Source organism: Lagopus muta, chromosome 3 (assembly GCF_023343835.1).
Source record: "Lagopus muta isolate bLagMut1 chromosome 3, bLagMut1 primary, whole genome shotgun sequence".
NCBI lineage: Eukaryota > Metazoa > Chordata > Aves > Galliformes > Phasianidae > Lagopus > Lagopus muta.
The window spans coordinates 46,681,083-46,705,791 of NC_064435.1; the positions used below are offsets into that span (position 1 = coordinate 46,681,083).

Below are 24,709 nucleotides of genomic sequence, written 5' to 3' on the forward strand. Positions count from 1 at the left end.
AAGGGAGGAAAAAATAGGCCCAGACTCACGCCAGAGGCTGGCTGGCATTTAAGTAAGACAAGCATCCCTCTCAGTCCTACAGTCTTCTCCCATGACACACTAGGAACCCTTTGGGTAGGCTGAATAATGCTCTGGCTTAACTAGTCACAATATTCACCCTTTGTCAGAGGCAGCTGTGAAAGAGAACTGCTCGTGTATAACACAGCAAACCCAGTTGATGCTCCAGGGTCTGTAGCTCAATGTCTCCCCCAAGAATGGAAGAAATTAAACAATTCCACCTCAGGGAAGGTGAATGCATGAGTCTTCAGACCAGAGTGGTAAGCCTGCAGAGACCACAGAAAAATCAAGGATGCAGTTTACCCTTGGGCCTTGGCACCAACCTGTACAGCAGGATTAATGTCCATGTACTGATGGCACTGCTCACAGTGATGGAACGTATTGTAAGCTGCATATTTTGTCAACATCATTGACACAGTCTCTCTTTTCTTAGGCTCCTCTGATTTCATTTCTTTGCTTGTTTCTTTACACAAATGAAAGAAGAAAAAGAAATTTTATGAGCGTTCATATCTAGAGATTGCGATCCTTGTGACAACTGTGAAGAACAAATGTTTTGTTTTGCTCTGTATTATTTAGAAGAACAAAGGCTTTTCTTAAGTTCAATTGTCCAATTAAGATAATAAAAACCTATTTTTTTTATGGGAAAGTATTCTGAGAAAATTCTTTTTTTACTTACCTTGTTTGATTCTTGACAGGTGTTCCGTGTACACTGGACTTATATTTCTGTACTTGGGGTCATGTACACTCAGGTCAAAAGACATTTTACTGAAGATCTCAATATCTGGCCAGTGGTCATTGCTAGACTGAGCAATTTCACTGCTTTCTGTATGATCTGCAACAACACATTTTAGGTAAGCAGTATCAGATACCCACTAAATGGTGCTTATGTGATGTTTGCTGATTTACAATTGCAGAGGAACTCACACAAGTGTGCACACACACAAACACACCACAGATATCTCTGAACATCATCAATGTTACCAAAATTGAAAATATGGTCACCAAGAAGTCACTTCAAAGAAACAGCAGTTCCTTGGAAAACATGTGTAGGTGAAGCACCCTCATGGGTAACTTTCTGCTCTGCTCTTTGTCAAGTTGCTGAGGTATAATTCACTCTGGTTTATTCACAAACTGCTCAGATGACCTGTCTCTGCAGAAGTGCTACAGACAGAGCCTCCAGCCCCTCTGTGGTTCCCTTTTCAGTACATGGAAAGAAGAACAATGGGTAAACAAGAAAAACAGGTAACAAGGTAAGGTAAACAAAAGCATCCAAAGGCAAGAGGATGAAAGCGAGGAGAAAGAGAGCGTATAAAATGTACAAACTAGCAGTTGAGTAGATGATAAAGGCAGTAAAAGACACACTTCTGTTAGAGAATGGGATGTGACAGCAAGGATTAACTAGAACTTTTTTGCTTCATCCAGTAGAGGTATGTCCAAGGTAGACAATCAAGTGTGAGCAACAACATCAGAAAGCACTGTCCAAAGATGACAAACTGAAGCTTGGCGTGAAGCTTGTACAGGAATTGAATTGATCCAGTTTAAAATCAGAGAGAAGAATACATAAGAGTAGGCAAATGAGGTTATTGATTTCAGAAAGGCAAACTCAGATGAAACAAAAGCAGTGTCTCCAAACCAGCATACGCTCACCCTACCAGACTGACTGGTAGGAAGCTGCTGGTCAGAAGCTGTTAACCTCTGAAGCCCATGAATGTGTTCACACACACAAATCCTGAGAGAGCTGGCCCCCTCCAGGCACTTCTCTACAAATGAGAGTTGGATTTCTTGGAGTCGCTGTTACCAAACAATCAGTAACCAGCAAACCAAGCAATGCAAGATCACCAAGAGGAAGGGGCTACAGAGGCACAAAGGACACTAAGAATGTACAAAGTCCAAGAGAAATGGAAAAACCTCGTCAGCAAATAAAGCTTTGCCTCAAGCACCAGCAAGTGCAAGATAAAAAAAGCTTTGCCAAGTATCACACTAAGGCAGACCTCAGCAAAGCACATGAAAACAAACAGCAATTTTCTTGGCTCTACCACCTCAGCTAGGTAGGCAAATATATGTGCTTTGCTTTAAATTTTGATACACACCTAAATGAATGAGAAAGAATAAACTTCATGACACTTTTCTTAAAGAAAAGGTATCTGAAACCAGGTGTAAGCCTGACTGTAGTGCAAGCACAATGCATATATTGTCCATTTCAGAGGAGATCTATGAAACTCTGTGACGGTTACTTTGACATTGCTATAAAGATGGAGTAAATGAAAAATGCAATAAAATGCAGTCACATTCCTTGGTTGACCAAAGAAATCCTGCATGACTTTCATTACACAGATGTGACATACCTATTTCTTTAAATAAAAAAAGGAAACACATCTTATCTTTCTGGACTTAAGTATTTGATACGATGCTATATGACAAATCACATCAGTTAAAGAAAATAGAGACAAGAAATGGTCTGTAAACTGAACAAGTTGATTAAACAGAAGATGGCAGCATGTAACATGATAAGCATTAATGTTTCTGTAGAGTACAGATGAAGTTAACAGAGATCAGCAGAGAGGCACACTGTTTAATATTTTCACTAGCACCACTGCCTCAAAAAAAAAAACCCAAAAAAGATTTGCGTCACTAGCAAACTTAAGAGCCACTGTCAACATAAAAAAAGGCACAGAAGGTCAACCAGAAAGAATTCAATGAGCTCAGAAATTACAGAAACTGGGTGACATTCAGCGAAAAAAATTGTATGTGCAGTCAAGGTCTAGTAACAAGCATTTCTTCTGTAGGCTGGGAGTCTGTCAGCTGAAACCACTGAGCTGCAGAGGAACCCACGAGCACAAGCTAAGTAGAGCTGTCAGTGAAACAGGAAAATGGAAAAGTGCAATCATAGGTTTTGTCAATCATGGGGCTTTCAATGGAGGCAGGGAAATGTAGAAGCTGTTGTACGTTGTATTGGTTAAACATCCTACACAACATCACATACATTTCTAGTCAGACGTGCTGGAAAGAGACAGTGAAAATAGATGTACAGACAAGCTACTAAACTGATGAGAAAATAATGGGCTTGTCATTTGCGAGGATCCTGCAAGCTGGTTCAGGCTACCTACATGAAAGCTGAGAGGGAGTAAGGTTTCTGCATGACTACATTACATAAGCAAACATCAAAGAAGAGTAAAAGCATTCTAAAGCAGTACTTTTTTCAGTCTTCCCTAAAATGTTTCTAACTGGGGCAGGGGAACATCTTTTGACTGGGGGATTGAAAAAATAAAATAAATAAATCACAGAATTGTAGGGGCTGGAAGGGACCTCTAAGAGATCATGTAGTCCAACCCCCAAATATTTTCAACCACCAGAACATGAAGGATCTAGAAAAGCATTCCATTAGAAACTGTGGGAGGAAAAAACCCACAACCAAAAACCCCATGTAAAACCCAAACTGCTCTTCTGACGCGCTGTCACACATTCCTGAAAGGGGTGTGACACATTTGCTGTGATCACAACAGACCAGACTGCCTTCATCCTAGGCTTCTGGGTGTATTCTAGTTCAAATAATGAGAAAATAACAGTACTCAAAGTTCCAAATCAAAAGGAAATGCTTTTATTTTTAAGATTAGTTTCTAATTTTTAATTAAGTAATATTAATGTCTCAGGCAGAAAAGTAGTGTTCTTCAATCTGTCTTTTCTGCTTAGAAGCAGCCACAGCTTAAAGATCGGCTAGCAGAGATACTGCAAACAGCAAGCAGATGTTTCCTGTATAGAGTTTTAAATTCACTTTCACTTTAGTGCCAAATAAACATATCAGTCAAAAATGCACTTAAGAGTTCTCAGTTAAGTCCAATGTAAAATTTACATTTTTATGAATCTATTTTTAAGCACATGCAGATAGCTACAAGTCTAGCTGCCCATTACTAGACAGGACAAGTGGCAGGTGTAATTTACGAAGTCTTTTTGTAAATCCAAAATATTTGTCACTGCTTATCAATATATAACAAAGTCACTGAATAATGTGTATTGATAGTGACTTCTAAATACTCACTGGTATTAATTTCTTCTTCATCATACACATCTACTTCCAGCAACCTGATCAGCATGCGGAAGAGAATCCTTAGGAACTGCAGGTATGAGCCAGTCTTTCCCACCTGAACCAGAGATGAAAAAAGTCTGAAACCCAACTCAGATTAATACTAAAGAAGGACACAGTTCAGATAAATGCATTTGACCTAATGCCTGTTACTCTGCCACTCTAGTTCTTCCCGATAACACAACTTAATATTGCCCATTATGCTGAATGGCATTACAGAGTTGATCTGTGAGGAATATCTGGCCTAGAGCCTGTATCACTTCTGTATGAAGAGAGATGTGCAGTGGTTGACCACTTCCCTACTGATACATTCACGGCAATTTAATGTCTGGTGCCATTCACAAGTACATCACACAAGCTTAAATCATGAAACTTAAAGAACCATTCTTTTTACCACTTTCAGCATGAATTTAACCTTCAAATTTGCCTGATTTTTCATCTCTAAATACGTAGTTGGGTACAACTTTGCACGAGCCTTTCAAGGACATCTCCACCTGCAGCTATAGCAGTCCTCACCATCGGTCCACTCATCCTGCTAGTAGGGCAGAAGGAAGGAACAGTGCTCTTACTTGTGGTGGCCCTGTCAAAAGCAGCCGTCTGGGGTGAAAACTTCTTGAGCTGGATGCTTCCCCCTGATTGCTGAAGTCTGCATGGTGCTGCCGGGCCGTTGTCCATTGCCTGTAGTAAAGCGACTGCTCCTCACTGCTCATGTCCTTGTGAAGCAGAGGCCTCAGAGAGCTCAGCCAGGACACATCAGCGTGAGGCAGCAGGGAAGAGGAGGAAGGCAAATTCCCACTCTTCTGTGAGCTCAAGAGGCAGTAAGCAGCTTTTGACAGAATGACGATGCGTGGCAGTGCAGCACGGAGGGCCTTGCTGTCTTTGGTGGAATGACCAGGCCACCGAAATGTCTGAGAGACTGATGACAGCGACGATAGTTTTGAAGTGGTGCTGCTTGCCATCTGGTTACCCAAGGAGTCACATTCCTGTTTCAGAGTCTCTCCAGCTGTGAACCCAGGGTAAGTTCCCTCATCTACTGAGCTGTGTGCAACCATTTGAAAGTTAAGTGATGGTGCTTGCTTCTGAGATTTGTCTGCAGCACTTGAGGAGCTCACACCGTTGTCAGCCAGGGAACCTGGTGAAACAAAGAGTGGGTAATAGACAGACATGGCTGACAAAAGGCAATGCAAATAAATCCTGAACTCATCTGCGGCAATCCTACCCTACAAACTCTTCTGCTCCACGAGTACAGCTGGGAGAGCTCACCATGGGCTGTAGATTGGTGCTTCACCATTAAAAAAAAAATAATTATCTATCTTTCTCTTTTGTTGGAGGAGCAACTGCCATTCTTTTCAAGCTCAGAATCCAAATGCAATCCAACCCCAATTCCAAATGAACAATAATCCCAGTATGTTAACCATCATTTTCCATCAGGGACTTAACTTGCAGGGGAGATTCAGGCTGGACGTTGGGAAATAATGCTTCTCTGAAAGAGTGGTCAGGTGATGGAATGGGCTGCACAGGGAGGTGGAATCACTGGCCCTGGAGGTGTTTAAGGAACGTTTGGATTTTGTGTTGAGGGACATGGTTTAGTGAGAACTATTGGAGATAGGTGGATGGTTGGACTGGGTGATCTTATGGATCTTTTCCAACCTTGGTGATTCTATGATTATCTTCTGAAATTCAAGTATAAAACACCGTTGTATACACAGATCAATTTCACTCTCCCCTCTATGGAGAACAGAGCTTTTATTTCACAGTGATCTTAATGCGAGTTGGGCTATGCTCTCTCCTCCCTGTCAGCCACTTTCATGTTAGTGTACAGCAAGATCTGGCGCACAATTAAGCTGACTTAATACCTCAAATTCATACAGAAGCAAAGGGAAGGACCTAGAAGTGCCAGATGAACACAAGGAAGGAAAAGCTTAATGGGGGATGATTCTCTACTGATGCCTGAAGAGGAAGGGCAAGACCCAGCCATTCTGCTTGTGTTAGCCAGAAGGCAAACATCCACCTTCACTCACAGCTACCCCACAGTTACACGGCATTCTGCTACTCCTAACATACCCTATTTATTTCCATCCTCATTTTTAAGATCTTTTCAGGATCCAACAGATGAAACTATTGCAACTGTGAAATGCAAGTTTAAACAAAATCATAAGGACAATTAGGTATGGCATCCCATTCTCCCACTGCAACACTTTCCCCTTTTAGCTGCAGACAGGAAAATTGCTCCCTGTGGCAAGAATCTGCTACTGGCATTTCAATGGTTAGCCTGCAGTAGCATACTTCCAAGCAGTCCACGTTTGTCAAAACATCTCAATATTTGCACTCAAATTTCAAAGATGTATAAATGAAGACTTACTCTTCAGAGAAGCAGCAGTTAACTGACCTGAGGTTCCAGTGACAGCGCTGCTGTTACTCTGCGGTCTGTCCAAGTCTATCAACAGCTCATCAGCATCATTCTCGCTACCATTTGCCTTCTCATGCTCTTTCTCACTAAGGTCAAGAGCTACAATAGGCCCTCGAATCACCTCCTTTGAGACATAGCAACATGCCAGGCCCACTTCTTGCTCTAATGCAGTCCGAGTTAAGTAGCTTGAGTCAATCAGCCGAAGGTCACAGTACTTCAGTGACCTACAAAATCCAACCAAAGGAAAAACGAAGGTTTGTCTCCTGCAACTCTGGAGAATATTCTGTATTTTTAACTGCTTACTAAATATTCATGAACAATTTCAGTAGCCATGAAATATCACATCGTTTTAAAATATTCAGCACATAAGTCGTGCTCCTCAGTACTTGGCACAGATGATCACTGACCCACACAGTGCAGGAGCCTTACTTTTCACAAACCACGCTTCTCAAAATTTTAAACTGCTCCCAAAGAAAGCCTCCTAACACGCACTTCTCTGTGAAAAAAAATAACCACTTCATATCAAACCACTTATCTTTCCCCAAAGAAACATTTATCTAAGCATTTTACAAAACAACTGTATCACAAGAGCAGTAACAGCACCTGGGGAAAGTCTCGCCCAGAGGATCCTTGCCAGTTAAAATAACAATGCAAGGTAGACCTTCCAGATCCTGATAGGTACGAGGAATCCAGTCGTCCTGCTCATTTCCCCTCCAAGCCTGTGAATGGAGAATATTCAAGTCACATCTAAATGACACCTTTTAAACTGTCACTTGTTTTTGTTTCCAGTTCCTGCTTTTTCTTTGTATGAGGTTAGCAGACTCTTGTTTCAGCAAAGCTTGGTGAACATGGCTGAGCCCATTTGTGTTCTCTGTTCTGGCTGCAGACTCCTAAAACACTCCTCTGTCTTGAACACTAACTTTCTTGCACTGTTGCACTACAGCAACTGTTAACAGGAAGCAAAGCTGAATGACTCAGAGACTCTCACTTAAAAAGGCAAGTAGCCATTCTGCCTCTATAAACATCAAAATTATAAAAATGAAATGAGAAAATGCAGGTTCATACCTAGCCATCCTTATCAATACTTTGTGGGTACTGCATGATAAAACTGCCTCTTCAATCAGTGACCAGTCCAGGCAGGAGATCAGCAGAGACTAGCAGTCTCTTTACATATAACGCAGAGATTTCACACTTCCACATTGACTAGAGACATTAAGGGCTCTCCAGACCAAGAAAATAAGCCATGCTGGCTCCAGAATCACCACATGTTTGAACTTCATCATATTAGTCCACTGGAAGATGTTTTTCTGTCCATCTTTTAATAACGTACAAAATGAGTTGAGAAGAAAACTAAAACCTAGCTGAGGCACAGAATCTACTTTGTTGAGTCACACAGATGACAAACCCAGCCACTCATCTGCCCATTAAAAATAAACATAATTACTCTTTTCAGCACAGATGGGCAAGACAACAAGACACAGCTGCCTTGATAAAGCAACTAGACTTATGCAAACTGTATGAAAAACATGATCTGAAGAGAATCCTGTCCTGAATTCCCTCTTCGTTCTTCTGTTCTCAACCTAAATGCTTAACCTGATCTTTCCTCACCTTTCCTCCACCATGGAAAGGCCACGTTTTATGAATCATCTCAGACAGACAAAGGGGGTTGAAAAGGAGGAATCAACAGCAGATCAGTGACTCAGCATGCCATTTTATCTTTAGAAAATTTCCACTGAAATAACCCATGATTATTTCTTTCTTAGCTTAGGGAGAATGTGATTTGAAGTAGTATTTCCCTTCAATGTTATGGCTTTAATTCTCTTCTCTCAGCCCTGATTTCCTTCCCCTGCTGAATTCTGCATCCTCTATATAACATGTTCACAGAAAAAAAAAATTTCTCCAGCTACCTAACAAACCCTATGGTTCAGTTAGAAGCCTCAAAAGCTGAGATTTTTAGGCTCAGCAGGGTTAGTCTGGCTGTGCGTCAGCCTGCCTCTCCAACACTGGAAGCTTCTCAGAAAAAGCAAGGCTAGAAAACGAAACAGGGAAAGACAGGTTCAAAGATGATTTTATTTCTTCTAGCCTAAAGGTTTAAAAAGAAGCTTGAGTGCCTGGAGCTTTCAGCTGTGGCATACAAACGTATTTCTTGTCCACAGTACTTAGGAGAGGTAGACAGCTGCAGCCCTTTGGTCTCTTCACTTCCGAATGGCTTCAAAACTGATTCTTGTTATGCTTAAAAGGTGATGTCTATAGCCATGACAACAGGCCTGCTCAACAGAACAGTTATTTAAATTATTTCCTATCTCTTCTTTCATTCTGCACCTCCAGGTGATCCTTCCCTCTTGGAGCTCAGCCCTCAGCCTCCCAGGCTGCCATGGGGCTTGTCTGATGGAGAATATTGCCCAGCTACCAGCATCAGAGACCACAGCCCTGCTGGGGAGCCATGCACATTGGTTACTTGCTCTTAGGAAGAGGCTAAATCAAATCAAACATTCCCTCTGCGCTCTTTCAAAAGATTGGAATGAAATCTCATTCTCCCTGCAACTCACAACAGCTATCAGTGGGACCAGCATTTCATGTCTTAGACTCACCAGCAGCCTAGTCTCTTCTCGTCTGTACTCACAAGGAAAGCAGACAGTGATCCATTCCCCACCCTTGTTCTCCAGCTTTAGTATTCCACTTAACATAATGAGAAAAGCAAGTGCCAGACTAGCAGGTATGGCAGCCAAGCACAAGCCTCACAGTTGATCTTCATCTTTCTGGAGCCCTCAACTGAGATAACCCACTTGAAAAGACTTACATTTGGGCAACTAAGTTCTTCTCCTCACTTACATGCATCTTTCTGAATTGAGTAGGTTTTCTTCTAGTTGTTTACAAGGAAAGAAACAAGTTCAAAAGCATCTCATGTTGTGGGTAAGGGGGACAAGAAGAATTATTTAGAAGGGTTTTTTTCTGTTGCTTTTTTTTTTTCCTATCTGATCATGTCCTCTATTCAGATCAAGGGCTATATGGATATTAGCTTGCATCAGACTCTCACACTTGTCCTGATCTCTTCTAAAAAACCTAACAGGCAGTTCTAGAAGTGTGCATGGGGCTGCAACCATAAGACAAAGGGCTGTAAAGAAATCCTCACCGTACTCAAAGCCCAGAATTATTTGAAGTCTAGCCAAATTAAAAACCAAAACAAAACAAAACAAAAAACCCTACACAACTCCCACCAGCAGAGCACAGAGCTGTTACCTCACAACCTATTTTCTCTTTCACTATTTTTCTTCCCTCCTCTGCTATAGGTGAGATTTAGGAAGCAGAAGGGGTGGCTTCTCAAAGGACATTTTACCTGGCTTTGGTTGTAGAGAAACACTTCAGAAGCTCTGCAAAGAGGCTCATGCATTTTCTTCATTTCCTGTGTGTTTCTGAACACACTGAACGAATCTTTATGTGAGACTTAGAGCAGGAATCAGGACTGGTAACCTGAACTACTCTCAGGCTGGTATCTAAGAAAGGCAACCAAATTTGGTTTAATGTGGTGAGGTTAATACAGGAAGTGGATGTGGGTGTTTATACCAGGCTTTTACAGGTCCATGCACAAGTTTAGCTTGGTGCATATATGCTATGCAGAAGAGGCTTTCAGCATGTAGCAGTTCGAGACATGAAATCTACAAGAGATATACTGGTTACCAGAAGAGCAGAAGGTGGAGAGACTGAGCATGCAGTTGCATACACTAGACAGATAAGCTGGCGGTACTAATTAGCCTGTCTAGAGAGATCTGAGCTCTGCTTTTAGAGATTCAAAGAGGAAACCTATCTGACTCATGCTGATATTCAATTTTAAAAAGTGAGATAACACCTGGTGACTGACTTCAGGAATTCAGAAGTCAGGGTTCAGAAACAACCCAATCTTTTTTCTGAGTTTCTAAATCATTACACTCACCAGAAGTACAGTATACTTCCTTAGAGAAAGATACAGAACATTCATCCTTCTCCTACAAAATAATTAACTTGGGAAAACAAAAAAACATATCCAACAGTCAGACGACGACAATGGTCATACAAAGAAACAGTTTCTGCTCACCTTCAGACGTGTCACAAAGTGTTTCGCAACAGTAAGCTCTGAGGCAGGATTCCCAAGGAGGATCTCAAACCGATACTGCAGACCTAACTTGTCTCTTACTTCTTGCAACCTCTCCTTGGCCAGCATGGCTAGTTGCACAGATGGCACCCTAATGACAAGCATGTGGCCACAGCCGTTCTTATCCTTTCCTGGAGAAGTGATAAGGTCATCCATTATGCTGAGAGTTTCAGGTGTGCTGTGATCTCTTAGCGAGGCCATGGTCGTGAGAGACATCAGAGCTTGGGAATACTGCTGAATGAGAAGGTAGCAGCGAACCACCATGCTGTGTAGCCGTGGATACCTTTGGGGAGATAACAGCGCTGTGTCAGCACATGCAAAATCAAAACAGTGTCTGAAAATTAAAAACAAAACCAAACACCAAGAATGTGGGCTAAAGAAGTGCCCATCTGTCTTTAGTGCTTAAAGAATTAAGTCTTTAATTTTCACAGACAATGACTTTGTACCAAATCTAACTATGTTTTAAAGCAAACATTTCTCGAATGCAGAGAATAAAGTGCAAAGCCCTGCTCTCAACTAAAAGGAATGATAAGTTTCTATTATCTTCCTTAGGGAAATAATTTCAGCTAAAGTTCTTCGGTCTGATGGAGATAATGATCATGTCAGATCTGGTTCACTCCAAGACTGCAGGATAATAATTGCTTTGCTGTTCGGAAGGTTTTTTTCTTCTATGAACTCAGAGGATCACTGCTGCTTTAAGTGGTTTCTGTAAGAATTTCTTCATGATTCCCCATTTCCCACTCTCTCAGCAGAAAGCCAGACTTACCAGTGGGGACTGCTGGCTCTGAGTCAAAACTGAACTCGCACTTTGCCTTTTAACTATGTAGTCAACATTTCTTTCTCTCTCATTACAGCTACATTCAGTGATAACAGATAAGAACTCAAAACGTGAAATGCTAAGAAAAAAAGAAATTAAACCTACTCAAGCTAAAAAGCACTCCATTTCTGCACATTCCCCACAAGTTCACTCATTGCCATAACATATAAAAAATCCAGCACTAATACACTTTTAGTAGTAGCCTTGTGCTACAGAAGTCCAAACAACTAAAAGCTCCAAATTACTCTGTTCCTTTTTTTGTGTAATTTAATAGAAAGTGTGAAACCCACTTGAATAAAGTTTTGAGCCTGTCTGTTACAGTATCTCTATATACCATTATCAGTAAATTTTTAAACACCTCCTGTTCAAGTACCCACTGCAATTAGAACACTAAAATAAATGGAGTCTTTCTGATAATAACAAGACGTCTGACATGTTTTCAGATTTGTAAGGTTGCATGGCTTACCTACACAAAAGGTACAGTCCAATCTCTTGGAAACAAAAGCTTAATCAGTAAAGTGTGATGAAAAACACATCCTGGCTCCAAGAAACAGGTTCACTTTCTCCCTATTTCTAGGCTGATCTTATCCTCAACATCAAGATAATATTTGCATATGCTCTAATCTTCCTTCTCTGTTTTCCCCATCCACGTCTTGAGAACAGAAAGACAGCAGCAATGGCCACCATCTCTTCCACTGGACTTGGTCAGAAAAACTATGAAAAGCTGAGAGAACCGATGCAATGAGATTACCTGACCTTACTATTATTCATCACGTTTATTACTTTATTATTTGTAGATAACAAACATGAATGTGCTTAATGATTCACATTGCTATCTTAGCATATTTGATATTGTATTTTACTTTAAAAATATAGATACATTTTCAATTATTAATTTTAACAGAATCAAGAAGAAATTCTGTAGGTACATCAGTGAAAGAAGCAAGGCTAGGGAAGATGTGGGCCCTCTTTGGAAGAAAACTGGTCATGAGGGGTAGAAAGAAAACTGACTTCTTTGCCATGGTCTTCAGTGGCAAGGGCTCTAGCCATATCACCCATGTTGCAGAAATCCCAAGCACAAATACAGGCTGGGCGGAGAACAGCTTCAGAACCACCCTGAGGAGAAAGACTTGAGGGTGTCAGTTGATGAGCTGGCAAGTATGTGTTTGCAGCCCAGAAGGTCAACCATATCCTGGGCTGCATCAAGAGAAATAGAGAAACGTCACCACCAGGTCAACGGAGGTGATTCTGCCCCTCTACTCTGTTCTCACAGATCCCATCTGGGGTACTGCATCCAGTTCTGGGGCCCCCAAAACAAGAAGGACACCAAGCTGTTGGAGTGGAATCAGAGGAGAGCCACAAAGATGATCAGAGGGCTGAAGCACCTCCCCAGTGGGGACAAGCTGAGAGAGTTGGGACTCTTCAGCCTGGAGAAGAGCAGACCTTACAACAGCATTCTGGTACCTGAAGGAGGTCGTACAGGAAAGCTAGAGAGGGACTTTTTATAAGGGCATGCTGTCACAGGACAAAGGGAAATGGCTGTAAACTGGAAGAGGGCAGATCAGACTAGATATTAGGAAGAAATTCTTTACTGTGAGGGTGGTGAGACTCTGGAACAGGTTGCTCAGAGAGGTTGTGGATTCCCCCCTCCAGGAGGTGCTCAAGGCCAGGATGGATGGGGCTTTGAGCAACCTCATCTGGAGGGAGGTGTATCTGCCTATAGCAGGGGGGCTGGATCTAGCATGATCTCAAAGGTCCCTTCCAACCTAAACCACTCTATGTTTCTGTACTGATCTATATAAAATGGAGAAAAAAAAAAAAAAAAAAAAGAGTACTGAAGACAGAACAATCCTGTTCTATTAAAAACAAAAATACAGGAACTACAGCTTGAACAGTTATAACAGATCTGTCCTGCTGATATGCAGAATAGATTAGCTCCACAAAATCATAGTATTGCTTTTGTTTCTGTAATGTGCACATTTAAATATATATTAGAGATGCACTATGAAACTAACTTGTTCAGGCAGCTGCAGCTTACTAACAAGACACTTTCAAGCTCTGAGATGCAGGAATGAAAACCACAGCCAGCTAATGAAATAAATACAGTGGAAGGTTTAGAAATGGTATCACTTATCTGAGACTCTGCTAACCGATCTGTTGGCAGTCTCAGCAGACAGCCACCAGAAGTGAAGGGGTATGAAACTTCACCTAGCTTAATGAGGGCTGAGCTAAAAGGCAAGAGCACCTGTGAGCATGGATTGTCACTGAATGGGCCTAATAATTCCATAAGGGAATGAAAAATATCCCCTCCTTCTTCATGTTGAAAAATACAATAATTTTTTTTACAAAAATAAAAACTGCACATGCAACAGATCTCAAGATCAATATCAAATGTCATCATGTCTTCGTCCTCCCGTGATGGGGCTGATAAGCATCTGTACACTTAAGATCACACTTCAGCAGCATCCCACGTTACTATTTACCTTTCTAAAAGCGTGGTGACCATTTTCTCAAAGGTTTCATCACATCTCAAAAGTGGACTTGTGACTCCCCATTGGAGAGATTTGCTGTATTCATTCAAGCCAAAGTACAGCTTGTCTTCACTTGCTGTGTCATCCTGTTTCATACAGAAAAAGCAAGAACATACAAAAAGCTGGATATACTTTCAATTGTAAAGCAAAGTGTATTAATTCACTCCTTCATTCCACTATTCTATCTGCTGCTAACAAAAGCTAGACTACTTGAAAATGGAAAGTCAGCTCCAGAGGTTTCCAGCACACCTGCAGAACTCTGTCTGACCACAACATAAAAAGCCAGTACTCATCTTACATGACCTGGATAAAGGAAAACATGATTCCTGGGCCTGCAGGTCAATCGTACCTCTACTGTCACAATCCCAGGATTGCATAGCTAGAACCTGAGCAAACAAACACCAGCAAAGAAAGAGCTCTCTTCTAAAGTTCTTCTTTAATATGAATCTGCTAATTCAGTAAAATTAACAATTCTGTTAAAATTCACAGTTAGAATTATATATTACACACTTACCACAGCATCAAATTGTATCCAATGTACCTCATTGCTAGAGCTGATCCTGGACTGCTGCGTTTGCAAGGCGTAAGGAAAAGAGCTGACCTGAAGAACAAGGAGGTTGAATGCTTCAAGGACCTCTCTGCAATTAATAACTCTATCAGCCAGACCATGACTAGGCTCACCATGTGACAGGGAACTTGAAATGGCACTGCAGAAATAAGAATGCAAAGAATTGCCTTACTGACATCCTGAGATTCAATGGATTACTCTTTTCTCCAGAAAAATCTCCAACAGCACTGAGAATCACAGCTCGAAAAACTCTTGGAAAAGGTGAAGAATGTCAAAAACGTTTGAGTGCTCTCTATAGGTAGAGTCAGGCAAGAGGAAAAAAAACCAACACCTAAATAAAGGACTAAATCTGTCGTAAGTAAGACACTGAATTAGTGGGCTAATTTAATCCATCCTAAAACGGAGGCAACTCAAAATGAGCCAAAGTTGAAGAAGTCTCTCTTACAGACGAACACTGTTGCATGAGTTATGGGGCTAGGATAGAGTAACACGTTTACAAAATCCACTTGATTTTCCAGGCAAATACAACATGTTTTTTAAGAGATTAGAGAACTTGATAGTCTCCTGTTGTCATGATTTCCAGCTCCTGGAATCAAGTTGGCCTCCAGGTTAAACGGGAATTCCAAAATGAGCGTACACCAAACACAGTAATAAAAATTTGATGAGGAGCATAAGGCAGGAAGAACATTGCTTTTACGTATTTTTCTCTCTCCATTAAGGAAAGTATTTTCATTACTGACTCTGCTGTCAAGTGAGTCCCACAACCTTATGTACCACATCTAAATCACATTAACATTTTTCTCCTCAGTTTACTCAAAGAATGAGATCAGAACAATTAGCTTATTTTCTTTTTCCATTGCAAAATTATGATGCAATGTGAAGAAATTTTTCTTAGCATGTGTATGTTGTTCTTTGCAGATCTAACACTGGCCAATTTCAACAGAACTACGGTTTTTTTAAGTCCTTTTTTCACAGGACCTAGGATATTTTTTTCAGAAGATGTTGCTGAAAAGTTAATTATTAGTAACCCTTTCCATTTCAAAAACAACACTATCACTAAAGATAAAAACATGAATTAAAACATGACTAGTTTGTGAACATGGGGAAGTTTTTAGGTTATGCACAGAAATAAAAACCACAGAAATAGGGAATAGGAAAAAGACAAAGAAGTAAACAAAGTTGTAAAATTCCACTCTTCTTGCCAAATTTCAGTACTGTACAACTTATCCCTATTAACAATTTTATTAAAGACCTAAAAATCCAAAGCTAGACTCATCCTACTTCAATGGAATCAGTTAACAAACATCAGACCCAAACAAAAGGTTGGTATTTGATTCCATGGAACAAAGTGCCTTAAAACTAGGGAAACCTCTGGGTGTCAAAGAAGAGTCTCTTTTGAAATATGTAACAGAAAGATATCAGAAGAGGATTGTTTTCCTTCAGTACATTGAATCAGCTACCTCGTTAGATCCACATGGGCGTTGTCATGAACCAGCACAAACAGTGTGTATGGATTCTGCTTCACCCGTTTCATGAAAACTTCAAATTTTGTTTGAATCTCATTGTCTAGCCGAACCACATATTTCTCAGCTCTCTGATATGCTGTTCCGTTGTCTTCTAGGCCCAGGTCCACAAGGACACCTGCCAGAAAGGAGAATGCAACAAAAACCTTTTCCTTTGAGTACATCCAAAAATCCAGTGTCACCTGCAATGTTATCTGCCAATATCAGAACTTTTCACTGATAGGCATTGGTAAGAAGACTGTGATCAGAATGTACTTTCTCTCACAATGGAGACCGCCATTTGCTTTTCGACTTTTGGGTTTCCTTCAAACAACACCTGAAGACCTTTCAAGACTTCTCACATTAACAGCAACAAAAAAATATATCCACCAAAAAAAATTCCAGAGCAGCACTCAGTTGCTACATGATATTAACTCAAATTTCCCCATGCGAGGTCATGCTAATCCTGCCAGAATCACAAACTGTTGCTCAGATCTTACTTTTACAAAAATAATAAACTTAAGTAAAAGTAGCTTTCAAGAATATGATTGTTTTCATGCTCTTTTTTGTGCTCTACCTTAAGGTTAAGGTTCAAATGTCAGTAAAATACAGCTACATAGTAGTCTTTGCAATGATCAACTGTCATATTCGTAAAAAAGGCAAGTTGTAACGTAGCTTTGAACTCCTTTTGAACTAAAGTAGTAGCAACAAACAGTGGTGATACAGCTCAACTATACATTTACCATCCATGGCCTTAATCACTTTAAAAACTGTGTAAAATAAAGTAGAAACCACTCGCTCAAAAAAATAAAATAAACTAAATGTAAAACACTTAACAGATATCAGACAAGCTCTGGTTTATGTGGAGCATTATTATGACACACATATGATTAAGTGAATAAAATGTCTGAAGAAGCAAGAAAGGGAACAACAAGCCATCATTTTAGAAAAGGAAAAGTAACGCCTACTTCAAGTAATCTATTTCATTCTTTTCATTTTAGCAGTAAAATAGTATTGGGCTGAGAAAAAATACATGCAGAAAGGGACTATAAAATTGACTACAACAAAGAGAAACTCCTACACTTTCCTGGGCACACATCAGTCAATAACAGAATGAATCAAAAGGGTCATTCTCAAAAGGGTCATTCTATCATCTGCCTCCTAAAGACTTCTTGCTCTTTAAGCATTTGGTATCAGCTATGTGCAGATAAAGAGCCTGACATAAAAACTCACCGTTTGAGCAAGTGATTATTGTTCACTAATGTGAGTGCACTGCCCACTCACTCATTTATTTTAAGAGTTTCCTGCACCTATCGCTGTGCTCAGTACACAAGAATATATGAACAAATGTGTACCTAGAATGAACTGCAATACCAATTATAGGTGATAAAAGATCTGAACAACTGCAGTCATCCACCCCGTTTTCTCTTGACAGCTGAATATTACTTTAAGTCAAACATTCCTCAGTTCTGAAAGAATTTCTTCTTTTGCTTACGTGATACAGTTTGAGTCTAGTCTGAGAAAGGAATATACTTTGAATTCATCAATAATACCAACTAAAAAAGCTAATATAGGGTGTACAAAATACATGCTAGTGTAGCTTATTTTTGCATTTATATCAGATATCACCTAATAGCAATGACATATTTGCTCTGAATTAACAGTTTCTTTTCCCTCCCCTCCCCTTTACCTGACTGCCGGATCCGCTGCAGGGTCTGCTGCACCAGGACTTCCGAACGAGGAACTATAACAATGAAGTCTACTTTGCTGAAGTGGCCCAGATCCAGGCTCTGATTGCCACTGTCTGCTATAGCACAAACCTGGGACAAGAGCTTTCTGGCAACTGTAAGCTGTGGCTGGTAAATTTGGAAGGTATCAACATCCAAATCTAGTTTGTTTGGAAAAAGAAAAAACAGAACACAAGAAACATGTTTACTTTCCCACCCCCCCAGTAAACATGACCAACCAAATAGTGTCCTCTCTATCATCAAGAAAAAAGAATAACTCACCAGAATAAATTCTAACACAGATCACAAACATCACCTTTCCCTTTTTTGATCAAAACTTGATTATCTGTCAAATGACCTCGAGTACAGAAATCCTATTCTTAAAATGCCTTTTGAGGGTTTTTAAGGGTACAACCCAAGGAAACCTCAGTGCCAACAAAGTAATACGCAGTCTGGTAAATGAACCAACAGATACTTAGTATGCATATATTAGAGATATCTATATATCCCTAATCTTTTTCCTGAAGCTTGTAGTTCTCTTTCAGAAGCCTCCTTGCTCCCTTCTGCCAAGAGAACCATCCATGGGTGCTGAGGTTGCTGTACTCAGGGCACTACGGCAAGAGAACCACCACCACACATCTTAATCTGAGGAAATTGAGCTCATGTTGATAATTCTGCCAAAAACATTCTAGCAGGGCAGCCGGGGAGTTCATTCATATATCAGCTCTACTCTGATTGCTTGAGCTCACTCACTCTAAATGAGCACTGAGACAGCCATATGTTTGTATACGTCTGTACACTGTCTGATACTAACGTATACTGTGAATGGGAGACAAGCAAAACAATTAAGGAGTAGATTACTGAAGTGGGGAGCTTATTTTTAAAATAAAAAAAAAAAATTGTTTAGAGGTTTTTCCATTTTTAACAAGATTTTAGTCTTAAATTAATTTGAACTTCATAAAGATCAATATAGTACTAGCTGCAGAGTACCAGCTGGGGGGACTGGACTTTTCTATAGGAAATATGAAAGTTCAGATACATGCCTAAAAGAAAAAGCATGTTCCTATACTTTGGTATTTTCTACGCCTAATAATCCAAGTTTCAACAGCCTTGAACTTTTGCATCTTGCAGATTACTAATAGTAAACAGTATTTACCACAGTAACAATACAGTTTTTGTTTACATCACCTTTCCTAGTACAAATTAAACCCAAATTCATAGATTGTGTATCATAACAATTTCCTAGAAGAACAATCTTTAACATACAAATAAACCCAGATCTACTTCAAAGCTAATACAAAAGAACTGTACTTCCTTTTTCAAGTAATAAGTCATTTTATTAGGTGTTTTCATATGCAAGAAAATTTGAATGTATTTGGGGTCAAAGCTGGTATGTCAATTCTACAAAACCATGCATGTGTTGATGTATGTGTGTTTATCTCCTGTTCAGACCTGCCTCAGTGCTTATTTCCACAGATCTACTTTGGGTGAAAGGTCCCACTCACTGCCTAGGAAACTTACCTCTCTATTTTTATTCAGGCTGATCCCCAATAGCTTCAGTCATTGTAGAGCCATATTTTAAAGACAAAACTAACTCAGAGTAATTGTTTGAGGAAATATGGAGGTTTTAAAAAGCATCGCTGTATATCATTACATGCTAAGAACAACAGAAAAATAAAATAATCAAAAGATGGTTCTCACTTCAAATTAGTTCTGTGAGGAAGCTTAGGGCTTATCCTTCTGGAGGTGCCAGAACAAGGTACCTGGCTGCCACTCTAACTGGATCTTCTGATCCATGTGGAGACTATAAATCTGAATTAAAATAAGATGGTTTAGCACTGAGACTATTATTTCTAGCTAACTAATGTGAACCATGAGAATACCTTTGTTTCAGGGAAAGCAAAGCTTTATATGAGGTTGAATTTGCTTTGATACTAGACCTAGAACAATCTTGGTGTTCACAGCAGCTCAATGTATCTTCTTTTACCATTACTGTCATACAAAAAGGAAAGTGTGATTAAAACTCGTTAAAACTTTGAGTAATTAAAGAATTCCAAAATGGAAAAATGATAATTAACATTTTTAGACAGACAACTCTGCTTCATGCTTTGCACGTAAGTATCTCACCACCTATGCTGAGTAAGTACACATCTCAGGTAAGAAAACAGGTTGTGCTTGCCTAGCACATTCAATCCAAGATCTTTAAAACTTTCCTGAAAATATGGGAAAATGACAGTCCCAAGGCACAACTGTGTAGCATATATTATTATTTCCACTGTAAACGTAGAAAGTGAGGAATATAAAAAAAAATACAGGAAGACACCTAGAGAGATTGGGAAGAGAACACAGCTCCCCTCTGCCTTAAGCTGAAGACTACACACCTTTCCCAGGTTTACAAGAGTCAGACAAGTCCACGCTGACATCTCCTCTACTCTGCTTACTGCAGAGCAGAAGATCATATACTTTGACTTTGGAATTACCAAACACAGGGTGGTAAGCACTACTGAAGGTTATGACTAAGATTTTCTGTCCAAGAGACTGCTTTATTTCTACATCCAGCTGGCATTATTAGTATTTGCAGGTTGGCACAGTGACTGCGGCCTTCAGACTCTTCTAAGGCATATGCATTTTGACATTTAAAACCCGATCACTTATTTCACATCTTGCATGTAAAAACATTACCTGGTTCCTGTGTAGATACCATGGCAACTGCCTCCTGAGATGACACACACTCACTCACATCTCCATTAAAAGGAATAATGACACTTTCCCCTCTCTGCTGTAGCATCTTCTCTAGCAGCTTATCCAAATCATCACCTAGTTAAGAATTAACAACACCAAATTATCTGGAAACACTTTAAGACAAATGATGTAGAAAATGACATACATATGTTCTCACACAGCTGATGTAAAATCTGTGAAGGGAAGCTGAAAATAAAGGGAAGAGAGGAGAGGAAATTTTGCTAGTTAAATCAATTCCAAGAAAAAAAAAGTCACAGCTGAATAATCTCAGTTCTGTGCCTTTATAGCTAATGATGACATCTGATGATTACAAAGAAACACAAACTATAAAACAGCCTCAAGCCAATGCTAAAAACACAAACAAGAGCACTCATACCTACCACAGTTAGCAGTATCAACAGTGTTAAAAACATTTTGTCAAAGGATGAGTAATTGTCACTACACAGATGAAGGATAAGATGAGCACTTCTTTACACTCATTCAGCGAAGAGAAAAAAGTAATGCCTCTCAATGGAGAAGGGAGAGCTATCTTCGTGCATGCATGCATTAGCTGCTGAACATCAACCCTAAAGAAATTGCCTTCAATGGAACTTCTATTTCTTATAATCACTCACCTAGAGAAGTATTTTTGAAGTGTGATGCCAGGAAACTAACTTTCCCCGTGATGAGTTCATAACTGATCTCTTTCAAAAACTCACTGCTGGTAAGCATGCTTTCTGCAAGTGCTCTAGACTGATACTGACCTGGAAAAAAAGTAAGATTCCTCTATAATACAGTGCACCATCAACACAATATTTTTGTTCTAGAGTTAAGAGGCACGTTGACCTTCAGTGATGGATCTCCACTGACTGGGAGACCAGTCTCAAAAGAATTGTGACAGCGGCAGAACTATTGGATATACATATAGTATATCCTTTTGCCAGCTGTTGCCCATAAGTTCGCACCCTGGGTAATAAATAATATGCAAAATAAATGTTTGTACCTTGGATGGAATGGAAGATTTTGGCTAAAAATGAAAAAATAATTATCCTTAATGTGGGAAATTAAAAAAAAAAAAAATGACATTATTAATTTACCAGCTTACTAAGGAGAGAAGAAAGTCAAAATTCACTCCAAGCCAGACACACACATGCACACACAGATGTCAGAGCCAATCACAAATGAGGAATCTAAAAATCAACATGATAAAAAGGGTAAAATAGGAGTAAAATAATATCATGTTTTACAGTGACCTGCAGAAAACTGTGGTCAATCCAATACTACCATGTAAGATGGCACAGCTGTTACATGAAAGAGAGAAAGAAAGACTAATTTGCCACTGGGTCACTCCAAGATATTTTGTAAGGTTGCCTCAAAAATAATAAAGTTCCAGGCCTCTCAAGGAGTAGTAACCACTATCGTACAGTAGTTTTTCTAGGTTCCTATGGACACCAGTGCACCAAGTCTTGATGGAGGAACAGTGAACTGTCACACTGCAGCATAACTACACAAGGAGAATAAGAAGAACAAAACGTATTTGAAAGCTGGAACAATGTCTTGAGAAAATGCATTCAGTGTACTGCAACTGCACTCACCCAGGACTACCACGCAGAATTCATTTCCTCTCATCTTTGATGCACAAATGGCAACTACGTAATCTGGTAGCTTTTGCTGATGTTTCATTTCATTGAGAGTCCTCAATGTCTCTGAGATGCCCTCTGCCAGAGAGTTCTGGGTAACCACCACGTGCACGAGGTCCCGAGACACGCTGGCAATTAACCTAGCGAGCCAGGGGAGTTGAGCTGGTGACACAGAGATGCACTGTGCACTCATCTGCAAGGATCGCTCCCTCAGAGTGAACTCCTGCATAGCTTTCAGCATGATCTGCTCAAATTCTTCCCTCAGGGGTATCTGGTCAGGACCTACATCAAAAACAAACAGAAGAACAGTACCTCATGTCAAAATGTTAACGAACCAGAAATAAACTCTTGTCTGTCTCAACATGAGAAGTTCCTTCACAGTATTTTTAAATGTAAAAACCCACTCTCTACTCAGTGGATATCAACCTGCGTGACATATTCTTGCTTTCGCATATTAGAATCCCCCCTCTCCCTCTGTACTTTCTCTCCCACTGTCCCTTTATTTTGTTCTGTCAATTTCATTTTATTCCTAGCTTTTCTACCCTCAGAAAATGGTGGCCCAAACAAGGGGGAGGGGAAGCAAGTGCCTGAAACAGAAGGATTAATCACATTCCCTCTATATGTCTTTACAGCAGAAAATGCAAATCCTTGCAGTCTAATCACAGCCATGCAGTATGACAAAACCTGTCACTGGTCTTCATGTCAGTTTTCCTCATTTTTCATACCAGTAAACTAAACTTGGATGCAAATGAATATGCTTAACCTCTTCTTTTATAATTTAATATAGCAAATTTTCAAGCTCGTAAATTTAAGCAGCATATGTACATACAACTTTACATCTACATTCCTCAGAGCTTGTAAATTATATTGCAAACTTCAATGGGAAAACAGAAGTCATCCTATCTCAGTATCAATCACTCAGCTTTAAATAACATTTTGCTCACTAAGATTATTTTACAGCCAGAGATACTCAGGAAGAGATTACAAATATTCATGAATGCAGAGCAAAAAGTAACCATACTTTAAATTGCCTAGGTCCCATGTCTGTGCAAAAGAGACAGAGCTTTACACCTTAGCAGTTTGCTTTTCTGTGACAAAAAGGGGGGCATAAATACCAGCAACACGTGAAATGCTATTTTTTTGTTTGTATGTTTTCTCTCAGGGCCAAATACAAGAAACAAATTGGGTAGTGAAAAAAGAAAACTAAGGTTGTGACAAAAGAAGGGCAGGGAGTGGATGAATAACACAAGTACATGATATGTAAACGTTGCTGTCTGTTGTCACTTCGCCTTTTTGAGAAGTAAATATGGAGAATGTCACCAACCAATTACCTACCATAGCATGGTAAAAACTACAGACTTCTGAATTCAAACCTGTCTTCATTTTTTTCTGCAACCTGAAAAGTTCTGATGAACTTTTTAACACATCATTTAACACATGGACACTATGGCCTACAGAGCACAGACAGACATATCTCTCTCATTATAATTCTCTTTTTTTGGAAAAAGTATTTTCCTTCCTACGGAAGCACCTCTGAAAATTTCCAAGTAGCAAAAGTAAATGTTAGTTGATAGACAAATAAACAGCTTTCTGCAGAAAAAACTCCATCTACAACGTATCAGCCATAACAAAATAAATGTTCTAAAGTAAACGGAAACATTGAAAGCCTCTCTACAGAAGCAAGTTCCCAAAGGATCATCTTGGCTTTTGAAAATGAAACTGCTAAGGAATATACAATTCACATATACAATTCACATCTGGGAAAGACATTACAGTAGTTATGTTTTCAAAAGCATCTTCTTTAAGTTCAGTGCCACCCAGTTCTGGGAACACACACTTCACTGTGCACCCCAGATAGTCCTCCAGCCATCTAAGGCTGGGGGCATTGCTAGGATAACCTCATGAGGTGTGGGTGTCTGCATATCCCTTTCACAGAATACAGAGGCTTGTTCTTGCCCTGAGCAAGAACACAGTCAAAGTGATTCAACTGAGAAGGAAGGATTTTATGAATCTAGATTGGTAGTTAACAGATAGTCCATAAATCTCCAGCTGAAAATTCAAAATAGAGACCTTAGGGTCGCATGTGATGAAGTAAAGTAAACAGACAATAAACGTCACTGAAATCGAACACATTTCCTCATCATTTTTATGTCATTCCTTCATCAGTCAGCAGAATTTATTTGCAGCAACATTATGGCTTACGATCACAGCTTTAACTGTGAATTGCCTTCATAGTAGATTCAAAATTAAAGTATTAGAGATGTGCTTTACGCTAATTTGTAACACTGCTTGTGAGATCATTCACTTGGTTGCAGAAAATTTAACAGCATTTTATTACTATTAATAATGCTGCCATGGTCTCACAGGGAGTCTGAAACAAATTCTCTCTCTCACACACACACAGCCCTATGTATATAGTTTTGGCAATATATATATATTACCAAAAAGGAGCACTTTTATAAATAATATACATATGATCTGCACTCCTATACAGTTTTATGCACAGATGTTTTACATGATCAATGA

At 39.7% G+C, this 24,709-nt stretch overlaps 1 protein-coding gene across 18 annotated transcripts in view; it reads right to left on the minus strand.

Annotated features, from left to right (window-relative positions):
* Positions 1–24,709, minus strand: part of GREB1L (GREB1 like retinoic acid receptor coactivator) — a 128,508-nt gene that overhangs the window by 9,299 nt on the left and 94,500 nt on the right. For 16 of the 18 annotated variants that reach the window (XM_048938791.1, XM_048938796.1, XM_048938797.1 and 13 more), the window contains 14 exons: positions 22,139–22,465; positions 21,179–21,307; positions 20,505–20,639; positions 17,786–17,983; positions 16,054–16,234; positions 14,540–14,732; positions 13,978–14,111; positions 10,621–10,960; positions 7,152–7,267; positions 6,501–6,772; positions 4,708–5,270; positions 4,094–4,196; positions 734–889; positions 381–520 (listed from right to left, as the gene is read on the minus strand). In XM_048938791.1, coding sequence (XP_048794748.1) covers positions 381–520; positions 734–889; positions 4,094–4,196; positions 4,708–5,270; positions 6,501–6,772; positions 7,152–7,267; positions 10,621–10,960; positions 13,978–14,111; positions 14,540–14,732; positions 16,054–16,234; positions 17,786–17,983; positions 20,505–20,639; positions 21,179–21,307; positions 22,139–22,465 — 2,987 coding nt within the window. The remainder of the gene's footprint in view (positions 1–380; positions 521–733; positions 890–4,093; positions 4,197–4,707; positions 5,271–6,500; positions 6,773–7,151; positions 7,268–10,620; positions 10,961–13,977; positions 14,112–14,539; positions 14,733–16,053; positions 16,235–17,785; positions 17,984–20,504; positions 20,640–21,178; positions 21,308–22,138; positions 22,466–24,709) is intronic. The other 2 variants (XM_048938800.1, XM_048938798.1) reach the window with 1 other exon arrangement.